The following is a 21,562-nucleotide window of genomic DNA, read 5'->3' on the forward strand; positions in this document are numbered from 1 at the left end:
TTTGGAAAAGCAAATCAGGGCAGGACTTATACACTTAACGGTAAGGTTCTTCGGAGTGTTCTAAATAAAGAGAACTTGGAGTGCAGGTTCATAGTTTCTTGAAAGAAGAGCCACAGATAAATAGGATAGTGAAGCAGAGCTTGATTTGCTTTACTCTATTCGTCAAAGTATTGAGTATAAGAGTTGGGACGTCATGTATCAGATGTACAGGACATTAGTTAAGCCACTTTTGGAATATTGCGTGCAATTCTGGTCTCCTTCCTATCAGAAGGATGCTGTGAAACTTGAAAGGGTTCAGAAAAAATTTATAAGGATATTGCCAGGGTTGGAGGGTTTGAGCTATAGGGAGAGGCTGAATAGGCTGGGGCTGTTTTCCCTGGAGTGTCAAAGGCTGAGGGGTGACCTTAGGGCTTATGCTCGAAACGTCGAATTCTCTATTCCTGAGATGCTGCCTAACCTGCTGTGCTTTGACCAGCAACACATTTGCAGCTGTGATCTCCAGCATCTGCAGACCTCATTTTTTACTCGGGTGACCTTATAGAGGTCTATAAATCACAAGGGCCATGGATAGGATAAAAAGACAATGTCTTTTCCCTGGGGTGGGGGTGTCTAGAACTAGAAGGCATAGGTTTAGGGGTAAGATATAAAAGTGAGCTAAGGGGCAATTTTCTCATGCAGAGGGTGATGCGTATATACAATGAGCTGCCAGAGGAAGTGGTGAGGGCTGGTACAATTGCAGCATTTAAAAGGCATCTGGATGAGTGTATAAGTACAAAGGGTTTAGAGGGATATGGACCAAGTGCTGGCAAATGGGACTACACTAGGTTAGGATATCTGGTCGGCATAGACAAGTTGGACTGAAGGGTCTGTTTCTGTGCTGTATTTCTCTCTAACTCTTTGACCTGGAAGGACATTGGAATGTCTTCAATTGTAATGTAGGGAAACACAATAGCCAATATGTACCCAGCAAGATTTGACACAGCTAAGATCAAACAAGCCACATTAGTGACACTGATTCAAAGATATATATTGGTTGCCAGTTATCCCCATTGGTTTCCATCATACTTTCTCTTTAGTCAAAGTTACAGTAGAAATTTGTGACATTCAGTGCATATTCTCAATTAATAATTAAAGTACCTCTTCTTCCACCATTGCTCTTTTCTGTGCAGACCATGTGTAGTCAGGATAGTGTGCTATACTTGTGGCACTGCCAAAATCACAGAGTTTGATTGTGCCTTGATGACTAACCAAGAGGTTTTCGACCTGTATTAAAGAAGAAACAGTGGAACAAAATTAAGACCAGCAAATATGACACTGTGATACAACAGAGTCAGAATTTTAGTTGAAATGTCTATGGCAGGTGATGCTTTAAATAAAACTAATGCAACCTTAACTTTTACAGCCATAACTTGCAAGGCAATACGGGGAAAAGTTCCAAAAGGTCTATGCATTTTGATTTTGCTGTGTCTTACTTTTGCTGCAATGTACAAACAAAAAAATGCTTTTATTCATAACAGTGTTATCCTCTGGATATTAGGACATTCCATAAGCATCAACTGCACAGAAAGATGGAAAAAATACTGAATCTGAAAGCTCCACAAGTCTGCTTTCAATGTGAAATTAAATCATAGCCTTCGATTTGGGAATCAATTTAAGAGACAAATATAAAAAAGGTACAATTGAGTTCTGTCAGAGAGTTCAAATCATTAGTACGTCAAACCAAAATTGTTAGGTGAACAACATTTTATACGTGTCAGTAATTCCAAAATATCTCAACATTTGGCAGAGTGAAGAGAAAGAATCACAGTACCAGCAGTTTCTATTCATTCTCAGATTGTACAGAAGTCATCCGCTCAATTGTAAGACTATTAAGATGCAGGAGCAAAAATAGGTTATTCAGCCCATTGAGTCTGACCTGATAATCCACAACTCTACTTTCGTGCATTGTCCTCATAACCCTTAATCCCACAATGATTAAAAATGTGCCCTCCTCTGCCTTGAATATGTGAATTCCATAGATTAACTACTTCTGAGAAAAGAAATTCATCTTTACGAGTCTTATTTTAGGCTACATACTTCACTAATCTTTTCTCGCTTGGCTACTTATTACAGTCTTTCAGCATACATTTCTATTGCACTTTCCTTTCATACATTTGCTTCGATGCCTTTTGAAAGTCTGAAAAGGTAAATTACATCAACTGCTTAAGATCCCACCCTTAAGCTAGGGCTGGCCGATTTGGACCAGGTCCAGGGTCAGGGACAGGCACAGGAATCCAACAGACAGAACAGGAGGAGCCTCACCATTTGTTCAACAAGTTCAAAACTCTTGCAACTTTTGCAGATGGTGGGGCGTTTTTTTTTACAAGGTGGACGAGTGAATTAACTATGACGCTGAAGTATGAGTAACCACTGCAACAAGTGCAGTAAATAGGAATGAAAACAGAAAATTCTGAAGAAACTTAGCAGTCTGGCAGCATCTGTGGAGGGAAAAACAGAGTTGCTTTGAATCAATGATGATTCTTTCTCAGAGCTCTGTTGAAATGGGGTTCTGAAGAAGAATTATTACAGACTCAAAACTTTAATTTTATTTTTCTCTCTCTTTGTATTACAGTAAACAATGGATTATTAAAAGGTTGTGAATTAATGAATGTATGAATGAATAAATAGAAACACAGTATTAATGAATATTGTGAGCTGATGAGTGAGTTAGTAAAGATAGCTACAACACAACATCTCACAGGGGTGACATGATTGAGGGATACAAAACCGAAGGCAGAAAGAGTAGACAAGAGGAACCTGTTTCTCTTGGCAGAGAATTCAGAATTTAGCTGTCTGTCAGTATCTATGGAGGGAAAAACAGCGTTGATATTTTGAGTCAATAATTATTCTTTTTCAAAACTCTCTTGAAATTGGGCTCTGAAGAATAGTTATTTCAGACACAAAACATTAATTCTGTTTTTCTCTCTATAGGTGCTGCTAGACCTGCTAAATTTCTCCAACACTCTTTTTTTACATTCAGAATTCCAGCATCTGCAATATTTTGCTTTCACTGAAGTAAACAGGAGATAGCTGTAGTAACGGACAGTAAAATCAGGGAGACAGACACAGTTCTCTGCAGCCAGGTGCGAGAGTCTTGTTGACTGTGTTGTCTAGCTGGTGCTAGGGTTTAAGATAACTGGTTGATGTTGGAGAGAAAAGTGGGAGGAACAGTCCATCTAAGCACCAACTGATAAATCTAGAAAAGAGGTTCTTCGTCGGGAAGTTGTTACAAGCTAAGTTTTAAAAGTAGAACTTCAGATAATAATTGTGACATTGTTGGAGGATTCACCAACAAACTAGCATAGGATAAATAAAATTAACGAGTTGAACGTATGGCTCAAAGACTCGTGTGGGAGAAATTATTTCAATTCATGGGACACATGGAAAGCAAGAGATGAACGTGAACACTAGGGTTCTGTTGAGTTATTTAACTAGTGTACTCCAAATAGAATAGTTGGTGCAATGAATCATGTGTGGGAAGAAGCAGCAATTAAAGGAAATGGATAAGGTAAACTGAAATATCGTAATAAAGGTAATAATAATCAGAATGTGGGAGGAAGGAACAAAGCTGACAAATTTATAAGCATGACAGCACATATGGTTTGCAAAAACATTAACAAAATGCTAAAGGACCTGTACTTGAATGTTCACAGCATTTATAATAAAAGAGATGACTTGTCAGCTCAAGTAGAAATTATTAAGGTAAATGTTAAAACTGACATAATTTCGGAGAACCAGAGGGCTTCTCCCTCATTACAGAAAGACAACTGGTGTGGTTTAACTTGAGGATCACCATGCCTCAGACAAATTGGGCAAAATAATCCAGTCCAGGAATTGAACCTGCACTAGTTGGTGTCACTTTCCATTGCAAATCAGCCATCTGAACTAACCGACTTTCTACTGAGATAAGTACATCTGAAATGATAGTCATTAAAGAGGTGTGGCTGCAAGGTGACTAATGATGGAACTTGGAATTACAAGCTCTTAATCACAAAGGTGTCGAAAGGAAATTTCACACCTCAGTATCCAGGAATAGAAGGCAACAACAGCGGAAGAATTACAACTGGCAAAACACATCATTACAAGCATGATGGATATTTGTGGGTTCAAAGGATATTACAGAAAAAGGCAGGGCAAAACTGGGGAGGGATCTGACGATGAGAAAATAGAAATCAATACTTTGCTTCAGCAGGAGCCAATACATAAGTGACAAGTGAACATAGTTTATTACGAATTAAGTCACTTGTTGAAAGATCTCAGTTTAGATTCTAGAATGTGGGAAACCAGCAAAGAGTGCTTGAAATAGTCATGCCTTGAGATAACGAGGGCATGGATGAACCTTCTCATTCTGTACTGCCACATTTTGCTATGAGCATTTGGAAATCTAAAAAAAGAATGTAGTGAAGAATTAAGCCAGAAATAAGAAAACTCAGATTCTTGCTCTTTTCTAAAAGAAAATTTAATTTATATAATCATTGTATCATTCAGAAATGCATTATTATTTTGACATTGCTAAGGGTGCAAAAGCTGTTCCATACTTTGAGATCTCGGTGAATGATTGGTGGTTTCTGTTTGTGCATATGTTGCACTCCACGACAGGTCTGATAGAATATCTTCAGCACTGTGTTACATGGCAGTGGACTATTTGCTTCAGCTCTCTTCAAAAATTCAACCAACTGGCCTAGAAACAAAACAGAGCAACTGTTGAATAGCAATGGAAAGAACTGCAGGTGCCAGAGATGAAAACAGAAGTTGCTGGAAAAGCTCAGCAGATCTGGCAGCACCTAAGAAGAGAAGTCAAGGTTAACATTCCAAGTGCGGGGATCCTTCCTCAAAGCCGCTAAACAGCTGTTTTGCATCAAGTTGTAAATTTCTATACAAAAACCAATTATCTTTTTGAATCTAGTCAGACTAAACATCAACCAAATAACATCTACAAAGTATTAAGCAAATTTATTTTATATCCATTCCAATATTTAACTTTACCTTTACATAGTTCAGTGAGTATAAGATATTCTCCTTGTCCAGTATCAGATTCTTCTTTCCCTATGGAAGCTGCCGAGTTAAACTGTACAACGTTTGGATGCCCTGAAAGCTTTTTCTGAAGTTGCTTGGTTAAGGATTATATAGTTCATTAAGCTATAAAAGGTGTGTAAACATTTAACGTTTGTTAGTCTTTGATAAGAATGTGTAATCTTTTGAAACTATTGTGCACACTGGAGAACATGAGGAAAATGCGACAACTTTGTGACAACTCTGCATTCTTTATAACATTGCTGGTCTACCCCAACTTAAAGCCTCAGTGAAGTGTGGATAATCAGGACAAATATGTTTTCCAAGTACATCTGAATAACCATTTATTTTGATGGTTGTTATGGGTCACAAAATGACAAAAACTCTTAATCATCTTTAGATTAGTAGATAGGCTCAGTGGTTAGCACTGCAGCCTCACAGTGCCAGGGACCCGGGTCCAATTCTAGCCTCGGGCAACTGCCTGTGTGGAGTTTCCACATCCTCCCCGTGTCTGCGTGGGTTTCCTCCCACACTCCAAAGATGTGCAAGTCAGGTGAATTGGCCATGCTAAATTGCCCGTAGTGTTAGGTGCATTAGTCAGAGGGAAATGGGTCTGGGTGGGTTACTCTTTGGAGGTCGGTATGGACTTGTTGGGGCGAAGGGCCTGTTTCCACATTGTAGGGAATCTAATCCAATCTAATCTTAAACAAAACTGCTCAAGATGAGGATGTGGTCCATGCAGTAAGCACCCAGTATTAGAGAGGTATATTAATGAGTAATATACAATCAAAGACAAAAGAACTGTAGTATCCACTAAAGCTTGAGTCACAACAAGTGTGCTTCTGAGCCTTTACAACCTGCATTTACTCTGCATGGTTGGGTAAAAGGTAGCAATTATGAAGATATTTCTTCAAGAAAACTGACATGGACTTGAGAGGCTGAAAAGCTTTCTTCTATGCTGTATTTATTCTATGATTGAAATCCATCAAATCATTCAATCTCACATATAATTTAGGTCCATGCTAAAAGACACCAGATTCACATTTAATCTTAGTCCAGCCTTGAAGACCTGTTCCTTCTACTACCATCTGCAATATTAAACAAAGCTGCATGGTTAAATAGGGTCCTAGCCTATTGTAGATTATAACAAAAAGTCAAACTCCAACTCACAGAGTAGAAAATCAAGAAAAGTAGTTAATGTTGTTCTTCTAAGTACTGGCTGCCTCAAAAAAAGAAATTTATTGATTACATTTACATCATTTCCATGTTACAACAAGCTAAGTATTCTGTCATTTCTTTCACAGTGAAAGAACTCCTTTCACAGTGCAACTTCATGCATTTAAATCAGCACTGAGCATGGACAAATGTATACCCCAAAAATACCATATCCCAATGTTATTTATTTTCAGCAGATCAAAGACTTCTGGAGTTCGATTTGCAGTTTACTTCCCTCACTGAAACCTGGCATGAATTTAAACAAAATGTTGAGAGGACTAATCAGCTGGAACAACCTTCCCATGAGTACACACCTATTCTGTAAAGTAAAAGGAATTAAGTGCAGCAGAGGTAAAAGATACTGACAGAAATGATGACAGAAGACACATTCTCAACTAGCTATGTGTTATTTGCACTTGTCTCTCTACTAATCTAAATATTCTGGCATGGGTAAATAGATCCCATTTGAAATGTTGTCACTGGCATCGAAACTGGCATAATTTCCACAGAGGTGGGAAAGGTATACTTGAATAGGTACTTTGCATCCACCGTCATGGTGGAAGACACCTGTAGCAGACCAGAACATCGAGAGAGTCAGGGAACAGGTATGAATGAAGTGGCCATCACTAAGGAGAAGATGCTAGGAAAGCTGAAAGGTCTGAGGGGGATGAATCACCCCGACCAAATGAACGACACCTCCATAAACCTGATAGAGAGAGCTGAGGAGATTTTAGAGCCATAGTTGATGATCTTTCAGGAATCAGGACTGGAAAACAGCTCACGTAACATACCTGTTTATTATTTTGTTGTGGACCAGACCAAACCCCTTGAAAAAAAGTGTCAAGGAGATAGCCTAGACCTTAACTTTTATCTTATTTCAAGGCAAGTGCAAAGTACTGTGTTCTAGATGTGATTCAATTGGTTCACCACTAGGCTTTAGGCAAAACACTTCTTGCAACACAGTTAAAATACAAATAAAAAAAAGAATTAGCATAACTTTAACTCTATTGAAATACTTATTATTGAATTACTAATCAACAACTGGTCCAATATAGCAGCATCCCATGAACATAATCTTGACAAAGGCAATTCAGCAAAACAGATTTACCTCACTTGCTATCTCTTCCAATTCAGGAAAACTGAACAGCGAAATAAATAATCCAGCAGCAGACAGAACTCAAGCTTCTGCTGTAGCAGAGAGACAGCTGTATCTATCAGCTTCAAACACCAACTTTAATGAAAACAAAACTAAAACCCTGAGTCTATGTCAGCCTGACTCTATCCACTCATACCTCTTTTATCTAATTTAACATTCAAGGCACTCAAAGCTGTTTACCTACTGCTTCCGGAGCAGACATTATGCCAGCACTGGTAACACCTCTCTGCAAGAGCAATAGCGCAGAGCAAATTCCTCTCAAAGGCACAGTACTGATACAATAGGCCATTTAATCTGACCTCAGTTGTTGGTCAGATTTTAGAATCCATTACTAAGGACGAAATTGCAAAATAGTTAGAAGTGAATGGTAAAACAGAGCTGAGACGGCACAGATTTCTGAAAGGAATACCAGTGCCTGACAAAACTGACAGAATCCTTGAAGGAGGTAATGAGCAAATGACAGTCAATAGATGTGATCTCTTTGGATGAGCAGAAGGCTTTTGATGAGGTGCCACACAGGAGGCTGCTAGATAAGAGCCCATGGTGTTTGGGGAAAGGTACTAGAATTGACAGAGGATTGGCTGACTGGTAGAAGGCAGACAGTGGAATTAAAGGAGTCTTTTTCAGGTTGGCAGCCAGTGACTCACAGAGTTCCATAGGAGTCCAGGTTGAGACAGCAATTATTCATTTTAAACAGGAAGGTTATGGACAAAGGAATAGAGACCATTGTGGCTATGTTTGCAGATGGCACAAAGATAGGTGGGGGGAACAGGCTGAGGAAGCAGGGAGGCTGCAGAAGGACTTGGACAAGCTTGGAGAATGGGCCAAGTTCCAGATGGAATACAATGTTGGAAGTGTGAGGTTATGTAGTTTCATAAGAAGCACGTGAAAACTATTTCTACATGGGGAGGATGGTTTTGGAAATCTGAAGCACAGAGGGACTTCAGTCCTAGTTCAGAATTCTTTTGGAAGGCGAATGCAATGCTTGCAATCTTATTGAAAGGGCTCAAATACAAGATCAGAGATTAGTGCTGAGACAAAATAAGGCTATGGTTAGACCAGATTTGGAATACTGTGAGCAGATCTGGGCCCCGTATCAGATAAAGAATACACTGGAAGGACAGTGCCCAAGGGAGTTTTACAAGAATAATCCCAGGGATGAAGGGCTTGTCATGTGAGGACTGGTTAAGGAAGCGTGGCTTCTACAAGATGAAATTTGGAAGGATGAGGAGCCAGCTGATTGAAACTCCGAGAATACTGAGAGGCTTGGATAGAGTAGACACGAAGATGAATTTTCCATGAGGAAACAACCTCAGGGTATGGAATGACTCTTCACAACTGAGATGAGGCGGAATTTCTTCAGCCAGAGGATTATTAATCTGTGGAACTCATCGCTGCAGAAGGTTGTGAAGGCCAAGTCATCAAGTGTACTTAAGACAGAGATAGATTTCTGATTACTAAGGGGTTAAGGGAAGAAGCAGGAAAATGGGGTTGAGATATATATCAGCCATGCTCAAATTCGGCGTAATGGGCCGAATGGCCTAATTTTGCTTCTATATATTGTGGTCTTATGGATTCAAGAAACTCTATGCCAAGCAAAGCTTTACACTGCTCACAACATAGGGCATTAAGTGATTCTTTACACCTTCCCACTCAGTCTGCTCCATTTTTTCAAAATGTTTTCTCATGGGAACACACAAACTAAAACATAGACGGCTTAACATCTCCAGCTAAACAAATATAATTTCTTGCTGAAAAGTAACTGAATGATAGAAGACTCTTCCAATTTCTGCCAGTAGCTTCTGCATGATGAACATGAAGCCTCACTTAGTGCCAATTTATAAAGAAAATCACAGTATTTTGTTTGTCTGGAACAGACATGAAGTTGGACTTGTATCATTACAACTTTGGAGACATGTTTTTGGCAGGCGCAGGATGGAATTTGCTCAGAGATTCCTGATAACAGATCTGACATTTTTTTACCCATTCACATATTGTGGGGTCACTGACTAAGTCAGCATTTATTGTCCATCCTTGATTTCCCAAAAGGTAGTTAAGTATCAACCACATTACTGTGGGAAACAGCAGAGTTCCTTCCCTGAAGAACATTAGCGAAAGACAACTGACGATGGTTACATGGTCGGCATGAGGCGAGCTCTTAATTCCAAATATTAAAATGAAATTTCGTCATCTGCCATCATGAAACTTGAACTCATGTCTCTAGAATATTAGTCTGGACTTCTGGATTGAGTGCCCAGAGACATTACCAGTTAGCCACCACCTGCTTAAATGGTCTTTACAAAACTTCACAGACTAGGTAAAGCAGTTTATAAACAAAGTTAACGTTCAACTTTGAGTGTTAGTTGCCAAAATTAGACATTTCAAACAAGGTAGAGAACTCATGGGGACTTCAATGTTATCTCATATATAGAGTGCTTGAATGGATAGACGCTAGTGTTTGAACATTAACCAGTCACGGTTTGGAACAGTTACAGTATTAATTACAAAACACTTATTCAAGCCAGTAATGAAAAAAAAATGTCACAATCCATTACAATGTGTTATTTAATAAACTGAATAGTAGCCAGCCTTGCTTGAATAGTGCAACTCTAATCCTTATTCTACTCACAGGCCTTTAGATCCAGAGATGAATGACTCTATTCATAGCGATTCTAAGGCAAAAAACAAGTTTTTCCTGCTATTTGTTTGTCAAAGTACCAACAATACCTAAAGCTAAGTAGCTATTTAAAAAGCATTGAAGATAAACAACAGTATGAAAATTCTAGATTTATCTTGAATTTTTAATACAGTGCTTTTCGCTAATTCATTTGATCAAGACAAATTATCTCTTTTTCAATTCAAATCTCAAAAGATCTATCTCATCAGACACACAGTAATGTGTCAGCAAAATTCAACAAATTTAACAAGTCTTTCCACTTTGCTGCTGTTAGGTATATTATGAACTTTATCATAAAGATTGTAGGTGGGCTTTAATGACACAGCCATGATACAGTGGAATCATCTACCTGAAGAAAACAAGTCTCAACTTCACGACAAATATCATGTGCAATCAAGCGGTAACTGAGTCAGAAAGCTAATGTCCCAAGTTAAACACTAATCCATGTTACAAGAACTATTTGTTCAAAGTTTCACAAACATAAATTACACAAGGGTGATACAAAGCATGCAACTTACTGTGCTGTTTGATGCAATTACAATGTAACTTTGCTATTCCATGCTATTGTGCCCAGCCTCTCAATACACAATGTACGTAGACTTGAGCTCACTCAAAACTCTGTTGCCTATATTCTAACATGGAGGAGGAAGTGGGGACTGCAGATGCTGGAGATCAGAGCTGAAAATGTGTTGCTGGATAAGCGCAGCAGGTCAGGCAGCATCCAAGGAACAGGAGATTCGACGTTTCGGGCATAAGCCCTTCTTCAGGAAAGAGGAAAGTGTGTCCAGCAGGCTAAGATAAAAGGTAGGGAGGAGGGACTTGGGGGAGGGGCGTTGCAGATGCGATATGTGGAAGGAGGTCAAGGTGAGGGTGATAGGCTGGAGTGGGGTGGGGGTGGAGAGGTCAGGAAGAAAATTACAGGTTAGGAAGGTGGTGCTGAGTTCAAGGGATTTGACTGAGACAGGGTGGGGGGAGGGGAAATGAGGAAACTGGAGAAATCTGAGTTCATCCCTTGTGGTTGGAGGGTTCCTAGGCGGAAGATGAGGCACTTTTCCTTCAACCTTCGTGTTGTTATGGTCTGGCGATGGAGGAGTCCAAGGACCTGCATGTCCTTGGTGGAGTGGGAGGGGGAGTTGAAGTGTTGAGCCACGGGGTGGTTAGGTTGGTTGGTCCGGATGTCCCAGAGGTGTTCTCTGAAACATTCCGCAAGTAGGCGGCCTGTCTCCCCAATATAGAGGAGGCCTCATCGGGTGCAGTGGATACAATAGATGATGTGTGTGGAGGTGCAAGTGAATTTGTGGCGGATATGGAAGGATCCCTTGGGGCCTTGGAGAGAAGTAAGGGAGGATGTGTGTGCGCAAGTTTTACATTTCTTGCAGTTGCAGGGAAAGATGCCGGGAGTGGAGGTTGGGTTGGTGGAGGGTGTGGACCTGACGAGGGAGTCACGGAGGGAGTGGTCTTTTCGGAACGCCGAAAGGGAAGGGGAGGGAAATATATCTATGGTGGTGGGGTCCGTTTGGAGGTGGCGGAAATGACGACGGATAATATGCTGGATATGGAGGTTGGTGGGGTCGTAAGTGAGAACTAGTGGGGTTCTCTCCTGGTGGCGGTTGGACGGGCAGGGCAAGTTCCAATACCGTACAAGTCAGATGGCCTCCTTCTTCAAAGACCGCAATTTCCCCCCAGACGTGATCAACAATGCCCCCACCGCATCTCCTTCACTTCCCGCTCCTCCGCCCTTGAGCTCCGCCCCTCCAACCGCCACCAGGAGAGAACCCCACTGGTTCTCACCTACCACCCCACCAACCTCCATATCCAGCATATCATCTGTCGTCATTTCCGCCACCTCCAAACGGACCCCACCACCATAGATATATTTCCCTCCTCTTCCCTATCAGCATTCCAAAAAGACCACTCCCTCCGTGACTCCCTCATCAGGTCCACACCCCCCACCAACCCAACCTCCACTCCCGGCATCTTCCCCTGCAACTGCAAGAAATGCAAAACTTGCACCCACACCTCCTCCCTTACTTCTCTCCAAGGCCCCAAGGGATCCTTCCATATCCGCCACAAATTCACATGCACCTCCACACACATCATCTATTGTATCCGCTGCACCCAATGTGGCCTCCTCTATATTGGGGAGACAGGCCGCCTACTTGTGGAATGTTTCAGAGAACACCTCTGGGACACCCGGACCAACCAACCCAACCACCCCGTGGCTCAACATTTCAACTCCCCCTCCCACTCCACCAAGGACATGCAGGTCCTTGGACTCCTCCATCGCCAGACCATAACAACACGAAGGTTGAAGGTAGAGTGCCTCATCTTCCGCCTAGGAACCCTCCAACCACAAGGGATGAACTCAGATTTCTCCAGTTTCCTCATTTCCCCTCCCCCTCTCAGTCAAATCCCTCTAACTCAGCACCACCTTCCTAACCTGCAATCTTCTTCCTGACCTCTCCGCCCCCACCCCACTCCGGCCTATCACCCTCACCTTGACCTCCTTCCACCTATCGCATCTCCAACGCCCCTCCTCCAAGTCCCTCCTCTCTACCTTTTATCTTAGCCTGCTGGACACACTTTCCTCATTCCTGAAGAAGGGCTTATGCCCGAAACGTCGAATCTCCTGTTCCTTGGATGTTTCCTGACCTGCTGCGCTTTTCCAGCAACACATTTTCAGCTATATTCTAACTTGAACAAAGTCATGCCCACACACCATAAGTCAGTCAAAGCAACTTGTATGGTTAAATTGCAGGAGATTTTCTATAAAAACAAAATTATACAAACCAATATTTCACCAATACCCTCACCATGTTTGAAAAAGAAAAACAAGTTTACTTCCTGCACTGGTTCTGTGGATGCAAAAAATATTATGTAATCATATTAAGATTTGAGCAATAGGAAATTTATAGGTTTACATTTTTACAAGATCCTCCTGCTGCCACATCATTTTGTAGCATTGAGAAAGTTGGCAGATGGACCATTCGTTGGAAGCCCAACTGACCCCATAAATCGTGAATTAAGGGTCACTTCCTACCTTCACAGACATTATGTCGACATCAGTGGGGTCAGCCGCTACATGTGTAGACTATACACCAGAGTCCTGGTGGCCTCTATGTAAGCCACAGAAAGGCAAGTGGATTCCTTTTACACCTAACCTTCCGACCATGTTATAAATGCGCCTTCCTTGGCCACCAAGTCCTGAGTTTGGAGTTGAACACAGAGCTTCTGGTTTAGGGGCAGGAATGTTACCCATCATGCCAGATGATCTCTGAACAAATAAGGATTTAGTAACAATTCACAAATTGAAAAAAAACTTTCTGTGATGCTTTCATTCATTTCAATTTGACTTAACATAAAAATAATGGTCATTAAAAAAAAATATATGGGTTATTCCTTTTGGAAAGTGAAACACAGGTTGAAGTCCTTTCTCTGAGAAGTTATTGATAACTGCCATGTAGCAGCTGTAAAGAAATGCTAAGTGGAATACCTCCCTGGGGGAAGAATGAAATTGCATGAAGGAGAAAAAAAAACTGGTATTGCTTCAAAGCTACTTACAGCCTCAAAAGCTCTGAAGCTGTGTGATATGGGTAAATGTAGCAAATTGGCACACAATCGTTATAGATAGTGATGAAATAAATTACTGGATAAGTTATTTCTGGTTGTGTTGAATGAAGAATAAATAACGACTGTGACATCATGACCAATTCCTGCTCCTGTTTCTGACATATCTGTGGAGAACTCACCAGTTCTTCTTCAAAGTATACCATGGGATCTTTTACGCTCATCTGAGCAGACTGAGCTCAGTTTAATATCTCATCTCAAAGGCAATGCAGAAATCCTCCAGTAATGCACTTAAATCTCTGGAACAGAGTGCGGATCAACAACTTTCTGACTCAAAGACAAGAGTGCCACCAATTAAAACTAAATACTTACTGAGATGCTTTCAAGACCTACTGGACAGGATAACATGACAGAATGGAGACAGTCGAGGGAAAACCACTTTACCCATTTCCTTTTGTGCTGAGATAAGGTACAGAGAGGGGAGAATCAGTAAGGACGAAAGCTTTCAAAGTTAAAAACAGAAGCAGTGATTAGAGTGAATGCTGTGTGAATTAACATAGTTTCCTCTATTACCCATGAAAAGGGGACAAAAATCAGAAAAGATATACTTTAAGTGCTATGACTTTAAACAAAGGCAAGGCTAACATTACACAAACATGGAGCATTTCAGAAGTCTCTTGCTAAACAAGCAATCACTTACAATAAAAACCAGTGAAACTTCAAGTAACTACAAAGGATACCATAAAGCAAACTTCCTGAATGATTGCTTTGCTCTTTTCTTCTTCATTTGACAGAAGTCTCTGTAAAGCAAAATGTGATCATGTGAAAGTTCAGCAATTAAGCAAAGTATGCTTGACTTTTAATTGTTTAACACACCAGATATCACAGATTTCCTGCGTAACTGACGTTCAACTTGTGCAAGTCACTACACAAGTTATCTAGCCAACAAAATTGCACAGTTAATTTGCTCAATGCAATCTGCATCACGTGGTTAAGTTGATTAATTGCAATTATACAGTGCTTTTAATGTAGGAAGACACCTATAGGTGCATCACACAAAGGATCCATAATGAGACATAAATCAAAAACAAGCAATTAGAGATGACTTAGTTATGAAGAAGGGCCACTGGACTCCAAATGTCAACTCTGCTTTTTCCCTACAGACTCTGCCAGATCTGTTAAGTTTCTTCAACAATTTTTTTTTAAAATTCAGGATCTTAAAAGTTGATTAATGAGGCAGGTTTCAAGGAAGGGCTTTTTAAAGAAGAAAATAGGAATACAGACACAAGAGAGGGTGAAGGTAGTAGTTCCAGAGGTTAGGACCTAGAGGACCAACAATGAGGCTACCAGTATTGTGGGCAAAGAGAGTGGAAGGTGATTAAAAAGGCTAGAGTTGCAGAAAAGCATAAGACTCAGAGGGTAGCATAGCCTGAGGATATTACAGCTCATAAAATTTTGAATTCAACGCGTGAGCATACATAATGTCAATGCACATTAGAGGTTATAGGGATGATGGTAGAATGAGCCTTTGAAGTTCAAAGCTGGAAAGCCAATCAGGAAAGCATAGGAGTGTTTGAGTGTGGAGATACAAAAGGACAGACAAGGTTTACAGCTGCAGATGCAATTAGGAATGGATGGAATTGGTCAATGTAGCAGAAGTAGAAATTCTCTGTTGGAAGGCTCACCTCAGAATCTAATATCAAACTGTTGCTGCAAACGTTCTGATCCAGCCTGAGATAGTGACCAGGGAGGAGAGCAGTGGGATTCATAGAGTTCAATGATCCTTGCAGCAAAAGTTGAAGATTTGGTGTTTGTCTCTATAATATTGTATTTTAAGCTAAATAGGCAATTTGTATCTGTCTGCACAGATGAAGTGCACTCCCTAAAATAATTAACATCCAAAAGTTTTGTGGGAGACTCAAACTGAAAGAAATTAATATTGGTTTAAAAAAAAAGCTTTGGTGAAATTAACTTGTCAGAAAGTTGACAAATCCCAGGATTCACTGGTCTTCACTCTTGAATATTGGAATAGATGGTTGCATACATAGAGGCAATATGGTCATCTTTCAAAATTCTATTAACTCCGCAACAGTTTCTGCAAATTGGAAGGTTGCTTCATTGTAACTTCACTGTTTAAGAAAGGAAGATCAATAAAAAAGGAAACCACAGATCTGTTAGTGTGACAACCATAGTAGAGAAAATACTAGAACCTATTAGAAAGCATGTGACGACTGGATATTTAGAAAATAACTGTCCAGTTGAACAGAGTCAATGTGCATTTACAAAGGGGAAATCATTTTTGACAAACTTGATTTTCAAGATGCTACAAGCAGACTTGTTAAGGGGGAGCCAATGGATGCTGTTTAATTGGATTCTCAAAAGACTGTTGATAAACACCCAATCAGGAGATTAGAAACCAAAAATGAAGGACATGGAATTGGTGATAATGTACTAGCATTATCTAAAGATTGCTTAAACAGACAGGAAACAGAGTAAAAATAAACAAATCATTGTTAGGTTGGAAAGCGGTGACCAATGGGATACTGCAAGGATCAGTGTTTGCCCAGCGGTTCACAGACTATGCAAACAGTTTTGAAATGGGGGCTGAACATCATGCTTTCAAGTTTGCAGATATTACAAAACGTGGAGGGAATCTGAGTTTGAGGATGTTGCAAAAAGGCTTCAAGAGGATTCAGACAAGTGAGAGAATGGCAGGTGGAATATAATTTGGATAAATATGAGATTATCCACCTCATGAGGAGAAAACATTGGTGCAGGATATTTCTTAAAGGGTGAGAAACTGCAAAGTGTCAATGTTCAAAGGGACCCGAGTGACACGTCCATACACCACATGTGGGTGCAGCAAGCAAGTCAGAAGGCATATAGTAAGCCTCTATCGCAAGACTGGAGTATAGGGGTAAAGATGTCTTGCTTCAACTGTACAGGACGCTGGTGAGAGCATTCCTGAAGTGTTGTGTGCAGTTCTTGTCCTCCGGCTTAAGTAAGAACACACTTGCCATAGAGAGAATGCAGCAGATGTTCATCAGACTATTTTGTGGGATGACAGGACTGTCCTCTAGAATTCTGATGAATGAAAGGTGATCTTAGAGTAACTCATCAAATTCTTAAAGGGATAAATAGAGATGCAGAGAGCATGTTTTACTTGGCTGTGGGAACACAAACCAGAAGACAGTCTCAGAATAAAAGGCATGTCATTTAGGACAGTGATGAGGAGGAACATCACTTGGAGAGTGATCAATCTGCGGAATTCTCTATTCCAGAGGGCTGCAGAAGCTGTTATTAAGGTCAAGACAGAGATTGATAGATTTCTAGTTCCTAATGATATCAAGGGAAATTGAAATAGCACAGAAATATGCAGTTCAGATAGATGATCAGCCATGATCTAGAATGGCACTCTTCAGCAGCTGAATGGTCCATTTCTGCTTCTACATTCCAAAATTGCAGGACATCCAGATCTGGATGCTGCACAAGCAGGCTGACAGCAAAGCAAGTTACACACAGGTTAAAAAAGATGATGGTGTAGTCAAATTGGGAGTTAAAACAAACTGAGCCACAGCACAGTACAGTTCCCTTGCTGAGATCAGAAATTTGTTCCCACAATGAGCAGTGAGTTTGTAGAATTCGATGTCTCAAAAGGGGGTTGATACCAAAATACTGAATATTTTCAAGAAGGAGTTGCATATAGCTTTTAGAGCTAAAGGGATAAAATTGTAGAGTTAGATAATCAGCCACAATCATAGTGAATGACAGAGCAGGCTCCACAGCTACTTCTGCTCCTATTTTCTAAGATTCTGGAATCAGTTACTTCACCAAAGAAAGGTCAAAACAAACATTTGTATCATTTAGTGTCAAACACTGTACTCCGTACTGCACTGAACAGTGTATTCTACTTTCGTGTCATTATGGCACTCATGATTAACTTTCAATCATCATTAATTGATTTGTTCTCCATGGCAACACCTCTTGTAATCAAAGTCAACCACTTTCCTCGCACATTATAAATGCTGGTTTTCTCACTAAATCTTGAGAATTGTTCGGGTGAGTGCAACATGAAAGCTTCAACAAAATGTGCCTCAAGTTTTGTACTACTGAATGACTTCCTACAAAGTGTAAATTTTGAAGTATTTTGGTCAATTATTAATTGAACTAATTTTAAGATATGCCTTTGACTGTCTCAAATGATGTTCTGATTCCAAAGTTACATTGCACATACACAAGCTGCTGTCACTGCTGCATCTTTCTGCAACAGTTGAATGAAGGATAGGCCTGGCCTTGTTCCTGCAGAACACTCTCAAGTAGTTGGTCTTGGCCTGTCCCTTATGAAAAAAACTGTGAAGGAAAACATCTTGGACACAAGTCTATCGGGCAGTGATCAGCACATAGTGTGCACAGGATTCTGTGGGAAAAGAAGAGTGCTGACCCTGTCAGGTGGCTCCCTGAGCAGACTGTCATAGTAACTTGCCTCATCACCAAATTTTACAACAGGCACTAAGATGTAGTCTGATGTGGTGAGAAGTGTACTAGTTGCAATATTGTTTATGTACACTCGATTCTCTCTATCACCACACACTGCTCTTGAAGCGGCTGCGGGTTTGTGAGGGGGGGGTGACTAACACAAATCTCCTTCTGGAATGTGTCTTTGCAAAAAAGATCTGGCGAGAGATGCAGTGGTTTTTGTTGAGGTTCATCCCAAGCAACTCCACGACACAAGACTATGCTCGAAGGTCTGTTCCCCAGGGCACAACCTGAGAAAAACATCAACTATGCATGGAAGATCATCAATTCTGTGAGAGATGTTTTTTGGTCTGCCCAAAACCTGCTGGATTTCCACTGCAAACGACTGACCTCAACCGAGTGTTGCAGACTGGCAACAGTCCAAGGTCCAGGACAGTGGGCTCAGGGACACACTAAAGCTTGGGGCAGCTGCTGCCAAGGTGCAGTGGGGAAAGACCATAATCCATGGTCTTTCTACTGAAGTAAAACAAGGATCTATTCAGTTATCAGGCCGTCTTGCTGCCTCAAAGATGTATGTAAAAATGTCCTGCATGAGCAGCAAATGTCAAATTTAAATATGCATTGTTTTCGTCATGCAAAAGACTGTATAGAACTATTTTAGTACCTTGTTTATGTATATAATGATTATTTTATGAATATCTTTACAATTAAAAAAATCTTCCTGTGACAATTGGAGTTGGCGGAATTCCTGCTGCTTCAGGTAAGTGGTATAGATAAAAAGAAAATCTTCCTCAAAATCTCTCTCCAAGCTGTAAAGATGACCTCCAACCATTTTTCAACTCACATTTTGCTCAGAGAAGTTGTAAATTCTTTCTCTCAGCTCCACAATAGTCCTACCCCACTGACTTTTCTCAGAATGTTCTCAAGACTGTATGACTCTATCACAGCTAATGTTCCTTGCAGATAGAACATTGTTCCTGTTGTACCTAGGATGTCGTTAAAAGTTTAAAGGTATATTAATGTTCACAATCTTTTAAAGAATAATATTTGGGAATAAATCTCTTAACAATACATCAATGATGTAGTTTCTGATTGACAGAAGCTACACAGATTAATTCTAGCCACAGCACACAAAGGTTATTCATCTAATGTTACAGAAATAGTTTGCAAAAACTAAGACTAAACAGAAAAATAACTTTCCAAGTAATAATTTTTCAGAAAATATTTTTGCAATAAGTTTAAGCTTCTGCTACAAGTGGTCAGATTTTAAAAGGGAAGGCCTTGGTTGACGAATCTCACCGAGTTAGTCAGAGATAACTTAGAGAATAGACAAGGTCATACAGTCATGCAATAAGTCTGAATTTCCAAAATAGCTTTGATAAAGGTACCATGTAATAGACTAATAAAGATTAAAGCATTTCGGGTCAGAGACAAGTAGCAGAATGGATAAACAGAAGTTACAGAATACAGCAGAAAGTAGGGTAAAGAGTAGCTATTCAGAATGGCAGAAATTGCAAAGTTGGGATCTTGAAGGGTTGAGAACTATATTCTGTTGTTTACAAATCATATTCATTCAGACTATGGAATCAAAAACCATTTCCAAATTTATAGTATCTAAAACAGAAAATGCAGGGAAAACTCAGCTAGTCAGACACAACCATTGGACAGAAGCAGAGTTAGTGTTTCAAGCTAATGACCTTTCATCAGAACTTTCAGCTAAATTTCCAGCCAATACCAAATTGGAAATAGTAGTCACATGAGAGGGAGGATTGCAAGAACTTAAAAGGTAACATCAAAAAACTTGCAGAATGGACAGTAAATTAGCAAGTGAATTTCAGCATTAGTAAATGAGTTATTATACTGCGGTAAGAAAAATAAGGAATGTCAATATTACCTGGAAAATAAGAGCCTAAATGAAATAGTCAAAAGAATCACCAAGTATAGATACTAAATCTAAAATTCCCATGGGTCAATAAGCTCTTAACCAAGGCAACCCAAGTGCTACAGAATATTTTTATAAATACAGAATTGAAAATTAGTGCAGTTACGTAGCAAACATTGGTTAGACCACACTCGATGTATTAGGCATAGATCTGGTAATCATACTATAAAAAAAGATTAGAGATCACGGAGACTGTGAAACAAAGATTTACAAGCTAATATCAGACTGCCAGATGATGTCATCAGGATAGAATGAATAGGTTAAATGTAAAGAGAATGCTTCCAATGGTAGGGAAGAATCAAACAGTAAAACCAAAAGCTATTTCACACCCTGTGAATGGTGAGAATGTGAAAGACACTCCCACAAGGATTAGCTGAGATGAAAACTGATGAATTTAAGGGGATGCAAGGAAAAAACATAAGGGAGAAAGAATTGAGATTTATGCTAATATGGACCAGTCTGCCCAAATGGTTTGTTTCTGAGGTGAATGCTTTTTGACTCTTTAAAAATTTCCCTATTAGTTGACATACTTGATCAAACTGAGCTGCAAGCACAATTTCATTTACATGCAATGATGATAATACATTCACATTGAGCTGTAAATTAAGAACACATCATTCAAATCTCCAATTCTTAACTGACCACCACAAGAAAACATAGACCAAAACCATTGGAGATTTCCTGTTACATGTAACTCAGAGTCTACCACAAAACACAAATGTTTTAAAAATTTGCACTAGAAGACACAACTAATTCATCTAGAAACTGTCAGCCCTTGACCAAGTTGGGGTTTGGATATGATCCAATTTCATAGAGAACAACTGATGAGAGTGCACTTCACTCTCAGCAATGACTGCAGAAGTGATACAAACGCCTCAAAAATGTCTTCAAGAACGTGTCTTAAAGTAATGTCAGCACATCACTTACCTTTAAAGCATAATCCTTTCCATTACCAAGGTCCTGTGCTTCATAGACAAAGGCAAATCCACCTGTTAAAGCAGAAAAACATTCCCAGAGTGAGAACTTATCAACAATCTAGAGTAGAAGTTTGGACTTCGAAACTCATGACACGTCCATCTGGAAGGACAAGACAGCAGATACATGGGAACCTGAAAGTTCCCCTACAAACCACTCAACATCCTGATTTGGAAATGTATCACAGTTCCCTCACTACCACTCAGTCAAGTGCCTGGAATTGCCTCCCAAATGGCATTATGGATCAATCTACAGCACGTGGACTGCAATGGTTCAAAAAGGCACCTCGCCACCACCTTTGCAATAGCAGCTAGAGGCAGTAATAAATGGTGGCCAGCCAGTGATGCCCACATCCCATAAATGAATACAAAAAAAATCAATGTGATTAAAAGGCCCCAATTTCACAGCAGTGAGCAGTTGTGAAATGGCTTAATCAGTTTTACTCATGAACTAGATACCATGCCACATCTCAGTTGAGCAGACCCAAAAATCACTGAGTGGT

At 40.1% G+C, this 21,562-nt stretch overlaps 1 protein-coding gene across 3 annotated transcripts in view; it reads right to left on the reverse strand.

The window, feature by feature from the left end:
- Window positions 1-21,562, reverse strand: part of gak (cyclin G associated kinase) — a 127,773-nt gene that overhangs the window by 80,310 nt on the left and 25,901 nt on the right. For all 3 annotated transcript variants that reach the window (XM_060840133.1, XM_060840142.1, XM_060840124.1), the window contains exons 2-6: window positions 21,013-21,074; window positions 14,408-14,467; window positions 5,026-5,140; window positions 4,578-4,720; window positions 1,138-1,263 (exon numbers count right to left, since the gene is read on the reverse strand). In XM_060840133.1, coding sequence (XP_060696116.1) covers window positions 1,138-1,263; window positions 4,578-4,720; window positions 5,026-5,140; window positions 14,408-14,467; window positions 21,013-21,074 — 506 coding nt within the window. The remainder of the gene's footprint in view (window positions 1-1,137; window positions 1,264-4,577; window positions 4,721-5,025; window positions 5,141-14,407; window positions 14,468-21,012; window positions 21,075-21,562) is intronic.

The sequence above is a fragment of the Hemiscyllium ocellatum genome, chromosome 2, assembly GCF_020745735.1.
Source record: "Hemiscyllium ocellatum isolate sHemOce1 chromosome 2, sHemOce1.pat.X.cur, whole genome shotgun sequence".
In the NCBI taxonomy this organism is placed as follows: Eukaryota; Metazoa; Chordata; class Chondrichthyes; order Orectolobiformes; family Hemiscylliidae; genus Hemiscyllium; species Hemiscyllium ocellatum.